Here is a 9,644-nt window from a genome sequence, read left to right as displayed (position 1 = left end):
GGCCCCTTCTTCGGGACGCAGAAGCGATCTGGCGACAGGTAAGTCGCCAGGATCGCTTCTGTTGTAAAGCCGACAGTCGGCTCTACAAGTTTAAACAGAGTCCCGGCGGCAAAAGTCGCCGGGAGTCTGTTTAAACAGCCCAGATGCTGGCGACGTACACTGTACGTCGTCAGTCACGAAGGGGTTAATTTTAGGTGTGATTAGTGATATATGTGTCAGTAACTTGCTTTTTTCTGCAGCAGGAATCCCGAATCTGGTGTTTACAAGCAGCAGCTGTTACCCGTTCAAGTTAATGATCAGGGGTCAGCCACTGCATGTAAATGCCTGCACATGTAATGGTATCTGATATGATTACATGCAGTTAGAAACCAATTACTATCCCTGGATGCAGGATCAATGCATCCATGGATAGTGATTGTTTTCTAACTGCATGTAACAATATCTTATATTATAATGTACACTATATTGCCAAAGTATTGGGACACCCCTCTAAATCATTGGATTCAGGTGTTTAAATCACCTCCATGGCCACCGGTGTATAAAATCAAGCACCTAGGCATGCAGACTGTTTCTACAAACATTTGTGAAAGAATGGGTCTACAAACATTTGTGAAAGAATACTCAGGAGCTCAGTGAATTCAAGCGTGGTACCGTGATAGGTTGCCACCTGTGCAATAAGTCCATCCATGAAATTTCCTTGCTACTAAATATTCAGTAGTCAACTGTTATTGGTATTATAACAAAGTGGGAGAAACTGGGAACAACAGCAACTCAGCCACGAAGTGGTAGGTGTAAAAAAATCACGTAAAATCACAGAGCGAGGTCAGCGCATGCTGAAGCGCACAGTGCGCAGAAGTCGCCAACTGTCTGCAGAGTCAATAGCTACATACCTCCAAACTTCATGTGGCCTTCAGATTGGCACACCAACAGTGCATAGAGAGCTTCATGGAATGGGTTTCCATGGCCGAGCAGCTGCATCCAAACCTTACATCACCAAGTGCAATGCAAAGCGTCAGATGCAGTGGTGTAAAGCAGACTGCCACTGGACTCTAGAGAAGTGGAGACGTGTTCTCTGGAGTGACGAATCATGCTTCTCTGTATGGCAATCGTTGGATGTGTCTGGGTTTGGTGGTTGCCTTGTGTGTGATTGGGTTGCGTGATAGGTTTGGTGGGGGGGGGGGGGATTATGGTGTGGGGTTGTTTTTCAGGGGTTGGGCTTGGCCCCTTAGTTCCAGTGAAGGGAACTCTTAAGGCATCGGCATACCAAGACATTTTGGAGAATTTCATGGTCCTATCTTTGTTGAAACAGTTTGGGGATGGCCCCTCCCTGTTCCAACATGACGGTGCACCAATGCACAAAGCAAGGTCAATAAAGACATGAATGAGCGAGTTTGGGCTGGAGGAAATAGACTGGCCTGCACAGAGTCCTGACCTCAACCCGATAGAACACCTTTGGGATGAATTAGAGCAGAGAATGCGAGCCCGGCCTTCTCGTCCAACATCAGTACCTGACCTCACAAATGCGCTTTTGGAATAATTATCAAACATTCCCATAGCTGTTATAGCTGCAAAGGGTGGGCCAACTCAATATTGAACCATAGAGGACTAAGACTAGGATGCCATTAAAGTTTCATGTGCTTGTAAAGTGTCCCTATACTTTTGGCAATATACAGGTGAAACTCGAATAATTAGAATATCGTGCAAAGTTCATTTATTTCACTAATGCAACTTAAAAGGTGAAACTAATATATGAGATAGACTCATTACATGCAAATCAAGATAATTCAAGCCGTGATTTGTCATAATTGTGATGATTATGGCTTACAGCTCATGAAAACCCCAAGAACCCCAAATCCACAACATCAAAAAAGTAGATTATTTCATGCAATCAATAACGCAAGGATTGTACATAGAACAATATCGGACCTCTGAAAAGTACAAGCATGCATATGTACTCAGTACTTGGTTTGGGCCCCTTTTGCAGCACTTACTGCAATTACTTTTGCACGATATTCTAATTATTCGAGTTTCACCTGTAGTGTATGATGTAGCTCACTATGCCACGTGACTGTAGCAATGTGTTGTTCTGTAGCATTTTTTGGGGGGAGGGGGGGGGCATAACATTTTTTGTTATGGGGCCCTGTGATTTTTAGTTATGCCCCTGACTGGGAAGATCTTTCTAGGCACACATTTTTTACAGGCTGTGTATGATAGAAGTTTTCACGCACACCAATATGATGTAAACTGACCTCAATTTGGGTACACATAAATTGGAATACAATTTGGAATACTAATAATGATAGGAAAAATCTTGAAAAGATATGTACAAGAACACAGACATGCTTTTATATTAATTTGGCATGAAAAACAAACTTGTGAAGAAAAACAGGTAAAACATGCTAACCCAGCTTCATGGTTCCTGCCTGAATTCTTTGTTAATTTTCATACATTTTCATTTTGTTTGCCATCAGCTAAATAGCACAACACTTTAACATCTGAAACTGCTTTCTTTTCAGTGCCTTCACCAGTTCCAGAGGTTTGACTCTCAAAATAGCCCATCATTTGGGTGAGGCACAAGATACTTAAACCTGCTACAGGTCTGAGTTCCTGCACTCTACACCTAACAGCAGATTTTTAAAGTGATTTGAGGTTTTTTTATTCAAGTTGAGAATACTAAATGATCATGAGTTTTGGTTAGGAGAGCAGATCTTTATTTTTTTTAAATTTCAGTTTGGTCCATAACGGTAACCTAAACTGGCATATCTGTGACGTTGGTAATATGGGTTCAATGACACTTTAAGCATTTTAGCACATAGGTATGCTTTAAGCAATGTAGTGGTGAATTAGTAAGTAGTTAATAAAGTAGAGTGTAATGCTTTATTCGTTTTTAATATAACGTTTATTACTAAGTAGGAAATAATATACAGGGGTTTATTACTTTATTAGCAAGTAATGCATGGTTTATAACTACTAAGATTATACATATTAAAGTATAATATACATTTTTGTGTTTTTGTTTCATGGCCTGCTAATTACTTTGAAGCCATTCTCCCTTTTTGGAATTTCCTTTTTCTCTTATGTTTCACAGAAGAATTAGACTCATTTTGCTGCAGCAAGTTTGAAATAGGAAAGAGATCACACCAGAAACCTGAGAAATGCATTTATACCTGGTGGGCAATTCAGCTTATATGTAATTAACTAGTATCATCCTGAGAGTTCAGGTGGCCATACACTGTACAACCATCGCAAGATCTTAGTCTTGCGATGGTTGTAAAGTGATTAAAAAAACGTACGATCTGCCCATCTTGGACAGGCAGATCGTACTCTCGATCATCGCAAGCCCGCCCCCCTGAGGGGCGGGCTTCCGATGACCGCAATGCTGAATGGCAGTGTGCGCGTGCGCACACTGGCCCGTTTGGCATTTGTCTCCCGAGCACCGTTCTAGCGGTTTTCTAGCGTGCTCCTTAGACAAAAGACGTACGACCGTACAGTAGAAACGGTCACACGTCTTCGTTCACACTGCTCGATTCTCGTACGACTAATGTTTGGACTCTACAAAGACGTCTTTGAAATCAAAGTGTGGTAAATGTCACACGCTCTTACTAAATGTTGTGAGCTGGAAAAATATGTAAGAGAGGATCTTTTCTTTTGCCCATGGCCACATCAGTGCCACTGTTGGAACCTGTGAGGCACTGAAAATAAAGGAGTAGATTGTTTCTGCTCTGTAGGATCTGGAGGAAAAAAGTAGTAAGGGCTATCAATTAGAACTATGAAATCAAATAGGATAGCATTAATTTTTTCCAAAATTTGCAGCAAATATATGCACTAATGTTTACTATGCACACAACCCCCATACATGGGAGTCTTACTGCTCTTGCTGCAGCAGGGGGAGTCTTTCCCTCCATTCAGTATTGAATTATGGTTTAGCATGACAGCCAGGCAGCTTGCTTTTATAAGAAGGCAGTCAGGCATGGCAGCCCTTACATGACTTGTATATAAAAACTTGGAAAAGTGTGCCTGGTCTTTAACAGCCAATGTTGGGAATAGAATGAAACAATACTAGAAATGCAATACTAGAAGAACAATACAAGTGTCTTAGCAAGCGGTATGTGCAGGAGAGGAATGAGGATGATATGATAGCAGGCAGTATGTGTAAGGGTGCAGGGGTGATGGGGTGCACCCTATGATGCATTTGGCACCCATTCACAAATCTGAGTGATTATAAAGTATCAGCATAAATGCTGAACTCTTCCAACAGAGGGTTATACAAAGGAGGCATAGAGGTCACAATCAGTGTTAAGAAAACAAGCCTGCTAAAACTGAAGCAAATTATTCCAGGAGGTGGAGAGATTACTATTAGACCAGGGTCACTGGAGATGAGTGTCACATGATGCTTGTGCTGGAGATTAGCTGCTGAGGGCTTAACACACATGAACTGAGCACTAGGGGGTTATTACAAATGTGCTATGGACTGGCTGCGGGGGGGTTAATGTACATGAGCTGCAAACTTGGCACTGAGGCACGAACATGTGCACGGTTACCTGAATGCTTGGGAGATAACACGCATGGGCTGAGGACTGGGTGTTGAGGGGTTAATGCTTATAAGATGGGGACTGGTCACAGAGGGGGTAATGCGCACACACACTGTATACTTGTCACTGAGTGGTTAATTGAGGCTTATGACTGAGGGGAAAATACTCATACAATGTAGACTCGTAACTGATTTAATGCACATACACTGGTGCTGGTGTTAAAGATGGCTGTGTACTGGAGGGTCCCAACTCACTGTTGGCCTGGATACCGGTAAGTGAGGTGTATGTTTACACACACACGCAATGTCGTAACACACACACACAGCAAAGTTACCAATAAGCAATGAGAATCTTTATGCTGGGGCGTGGCCTGAGCCGCTGAACATGGCAGACGTGTGCTGATTCAGCTCCTCTTCCTCTGGGCACCTGCCGCCAACTTTCTCTAGCTATCTGCATCGAATCTACCCCAAACCTTCCCCATTACCATCCCAGACCTGTTCTCCCCCCCTTTCCCAACCCTCCCCCCGAGCTCCTCCCTGCCTCCAATCCCCTCCACGAAATACTCCCCCCCTCCTCCACCCCACCCCCCACAGGGCCGACTATTTTGATGCTCCCCCACATGACTGTTTCTGATGTTTATTTGAATTCATTGTATCGCAAAACCTAATAAAACATATTGAAGAGAATCTTTGTGCTGATCCTCCAGACTGCAGGGGACATGTATTAATATTAATTATATTGCACAGCAATTCTAAACAGGAGCATAGAGACAGATTCTGACACTGATATTGCAGCTTGATTCTTAAATTCCTCCATGATGGAATAATACCTTCCCCCGACCACCTCTTAATTGTGTGTCTACTTGGAATAAAATTCTGTCTCATCTGGATAAAATATTTCTCATCTCTAGTGTTAACTCTGTCACAGACATGTCCAAAACTGTGCCAGTTTGCTCCCCATGATTGCACGACGAAAATATAAAAAAAAAACTGTCTTTGGGAACTGAGTAGCAGTATTATTTGAGTCTAAATTTGTTGCTAATTTGCTTTATGCATACTATTACTGATTCACAGTGTGTGACTTAAAGCCGGAGACAGCTGCAACCATTCCTTTTGCAGCCTGTCCCTCCAATGAGGACTGGAAGAGCAGACCAGGTATCAGCAATTGACCGTCACCGTTCTCTGCTGCGAGCAGATCGAGAGTTGATAATCTGCACTCATGTGATCTGTCAGCTACCAGTCTTAGAGCCAGCCTGGGACAGCTGCATTGTCACATGGATACAGCAGCATGGATATGGGTGTTTTTTTTTTTCTTTTCTTTTCCTTTTCTTTTTCTTTTTTTCTTTATCAACCCAATAATTTAACCGGTAGAATGGCTGTTCATGCATGAACATTCGTATTGAATCAGAGAAGCATAGTCGGCATGCTTTGTGTAATTATATGTATTGCTGTGGGCTTATCAAACGCTGTTTTGATCACTATTTATGTTAAACAGAAAAGGAAGGTGACAATGATGTTGTCTTTGCTGAATAGCCTATGTGTATGAATATATTCATTTGTACTGTTTTTTTTTTTTTGTTTTTTTTTTATTTTAGCTGCAGACTATGGTTGACTTATTGGAAGGAACTCTGTACAGCATGGATCTGATGAAAGTACATTCCTACATAAACAAAGTTGTGGCACAGATGAACACTCTGGAAGAGGTAGGAGCAGTTATCACTGCAAGTGTGCCTAGTTGACCGGTATTTGCTAACTCATTTGTAAATGTTTGCCCCTGAACTGAGCATACTTGAACCACTATAAGCAAAAGCTGGAAAATGTGTGTGCCAGGTTTTCCAAAATATAATCTAACATACAAAATAGGTCTCAGGAGCATTGCTATATGTATGTCAAGTATACAGATTTTATACTGCTGACAACATGCTCTTCTACTAGAAAATGGTACCTTTTTGGATTTAGCAGCCATTAAAAGCAAAATAAATACTTTTTGGTTCCATGTTTTTTAGTAGGTATGTGGGTATATGTGTATTTTTCTTTTGAAAGATAAATTAATATGATAAGCTTAATATAAATGTTTTTTGTTTTTTTTTAAAGAGCAATCACAGCTAAATGTAGATGTAAATACTGCAGCAGAGCTAAAACTACTTGGGTTACCTTTGGGAGACTGGAGTCTGCGCTGGTTGGTCGTTCCAGGGATCAGGTGAGTATAAAAGGGTTATTAAACCCTCCGGCCTTTTTGTATATATATAAGGCTAGCAAGCAGTAGATAGATGCAAAAAGTTGTTTTAAAAAAAAAAAAAAAACTCTTTAACACGGTTTAAATTTACCCCGTCTTCGCCGCGCACTCCTGTCCGAAAATCCGAAACAGCTCAGGCGGCCGCAAAGCATCTTGGGGCGGGCGCATGCGCAGTTCGGATTTTCGGGCGGGAGACGAGGAGAGACACAAGGTAAGTATATGGACGCATGCAGCTGCATGCAGACACCGTGGGACAGGAAGTGCCAGCAATGACAGAGGAGTCAGCGCTGGATCGGACACCCGCCGCACTGGCCCCTGGAAAGAGCCGCGAAAGAGCCGCCCTTCCTCCTGGTTGTTATGCCACTGACTGGCTTGCACCTGCATGCAGACACTGTGGTACAGGAAGTGCCAGGAATGCCAGAGGAGTCAGCGCTGGATCGGACACCCGCCGCACTGGCCCCTGGAAAGAGCCGCGAAAGAGCCGCCCTTCCTCCTGGTTGTTATGCCACTGACTGGCACTGCTGCTGGTCAATACTGCGCCCGGTGACAGTACAACCTAGGCGGCTGCTTTGTTTCCCTCACAGGGCCCCACAGCAATGACTGGGCCCCGGGCACCTGCCCCCTTTTGCCCTGCTTTAAAGACGGCCCTGGTTACCTTAATCTAGGTTTAATACATTCTATCCAGATTACACAGACCATCTGACAGGGAAGGGTTGTACTTCCTGAAGCCTGCCTGCATTCAAACATCCAAAACAGATTTGATGGTAAATGGTTTTTTTTTTTTTTTTTTTTTTTTAGAAACATCTTAGCACTGGAATGTATCTTCTTTAGATCAGGCTTTAGGTATCTAAGATGCAATGTTTCTAGATGCAATGTTTCTTTTAAGCATCAGAAGCTTTCCATGTAATAGGATAACCAGAATAGAAGGCAAGAGGAGGGATGTGGGCTGGTACACTGGAATGTAGTTTTAATATTTATTCATTTTAAGTATATGCATACATGTAGGCAGCTACCATTCTCATTACACAAGTATGTTGTGCTCAGCATGTTGTATCTTACTCCTTTCTACATTCAAACCTCTTTACAACTCTTACCCATAATTATTATAATTGCCTGTATCCATATACTAATGAAGTTTAGCTAAGTCTTAACTGTGGTATAGTTTTATGCCTTGAGGCAATAGCTTTAATTGGATATTGATTATTGGCTTATGCTCTGCATCATCCATTTCTCTTAGGCTGGCTAGATATGTCCCAAGCACACCCTGATTCAATTGTCCAGTGCAACACAAGGCATCCCCTTTGCATGCAAGATTGAACGCATGAATTGAATTGCATGCTGGAAGCACTCATCACACATGGACAGCTTTTAAATGTCCTTGCAATTCGGCTGATACTTCAAGAAAGAAAGGTGTTAATAGTACAAAAAAAGGTGTCTCTTTGCTGTTGGGAGGCATCTGCTCCACTATGGGTAACATTTCATTCTCTTAAGAATTCAAATTGACCAACCTGAATGTGAAGTGAGGCCGTCAATAGACTTTAGAAGCTGGTTGAACATATAGGCATGATTTGATCAACCTGAGGTGAGAAAATGCTACAAAGTGCATACCAAAATTATAAAAACCATGCAACATTTGTCTTACGGTGCCTCTCTTCTCAATCAATGTAAATATCTGTGTAGATTACCTCATTGTTCAGCCTTGGTGGAAGGCTAGTAAATGTATTCCAAATAACAGGCACAAAAAGACTATTTTTTAGCTAGGTTTTTAGCAGACAATTATAATTTTTTAAGGTGTCCATACCAGCTTTCTGATATAGAAAATAAACTTTACATTCTTTACAGTTTATGTTCTGACTATATATTTAATCTGAGCATTTGTTGTGCAAAGTCTAGAAACTTGGCACTTCATTTAAAAAAAAATAAAAATCAAATTTTATCTGCTACTGTTATTTATTACAGCTAGAAATCGTGTGTCTGTTTATTAATGGGGTAACTTACTGAATGTAATTTAGTCTTTGTACAATTCAAAACATTGGTATGCATTAATAAACTTAATAGAGTAAGTATGGTTAGGTAGGGCAGGAGAAACGTGGACTGATTGTTAATGGTGGAGGAGAAAGGAGTGGCAGCTGTTCATGTGCCACTTGGAGCGGATGGTGAGGAGTAGCTTGTCATGAACAGCAGAGTGAAGAGAGAGGAGGTAAAGATGGAAACAACCATGGACTCGTGTAAAGGGTCTTGAGTAACTTATCACTTCTCTGGAAGTCCGTGACTGGAAGGGTGACATTTAGCCAACATGTGGTGCTTAGTGTTAAAGGGCAGGACTCCTGCAGAATTCTGCAATATCAGATGGCATTACATTTCTGTGTGAAAGTTTGTTTTAGCTATTGCAGCTAGGGACAGTGGACATAGTGTTCTGAGAAAACATACCACAGAAAGGAGAAAATTGTGGAGAATGGTGAGGGCAGAATGCAAGAGACACCATAACACAAAAGTAGTGGCATAGCAGCAGCTACATGACACAAAGCACAGGGGATTGGAGATCGTGCAGTACTTATTGTGATCATGACAGGGGGAGAGCAGTTAGAGTAAGAGAGGGTCTGCAAGGGAATGCTTTGCAGATGGTTTGGAATTGAGCTGCAAGAGAATAAAGAGTGTTCAGGTGTGACGTGGAAAGTTGCAAAAGAATATAGCTTGTGCCACAGATGTGATCTGTAATCAGGAATGTGGACCCTCCTGCTACACTTGCAGGGGCACCTAGATCAAAGGGTGCAAGCAGTGTAGGCTGACAACTCCCAGAGCTGGATTACTGGCAGGGAATAGAGCTGAGAAGCTGGATGAGACAATGGAAGTCCGGCTAAGCTGGAATTTCAGGTA

At 42.1% G+C, this 9,644-nt stretch overlaps 1 protein-coding gene across 1 annotated transcript in view; it reads left to right on the top strand.

The window, feature by feature from the left end:
• The window catches only part of OLFML2A (olfactomedin like 2A), a 139,907-nt gene that overhangs the window by 40,073 nt on the left and 90,190 nt on the right, over positions 1-9,644 (top strand). Inside the window, exon 4 of the mRNA XM_018560176.1 lies at positions 6,127-6,234. Within this exon, the coding sequence (XP_018415678.1) occupies positions 6,127-6,234 (108 nt within the window). The remainder of the gene's footprint in view (positions 1-6,126; positions 6,235-9,644) is intronic.

Source organism: Nanorana parkeri, unplaced genomic scaffold (assembly GCF_000935625.1).
Source record: "Nanorana parkeri isolate BGI_ZX_2015 unplaced genomic scaffold, ASM93562v1 scaffold437, whole genome shotgun sequence".
NCBI lineage: Eukaryota > Metazoa > Chordata > Amphibia > Anura > Dicroglossidae > Nanorana > Nanorana parkeri.
This window is presented reverse-complemented; position numbering and strand designations above follow the sequence as displayed.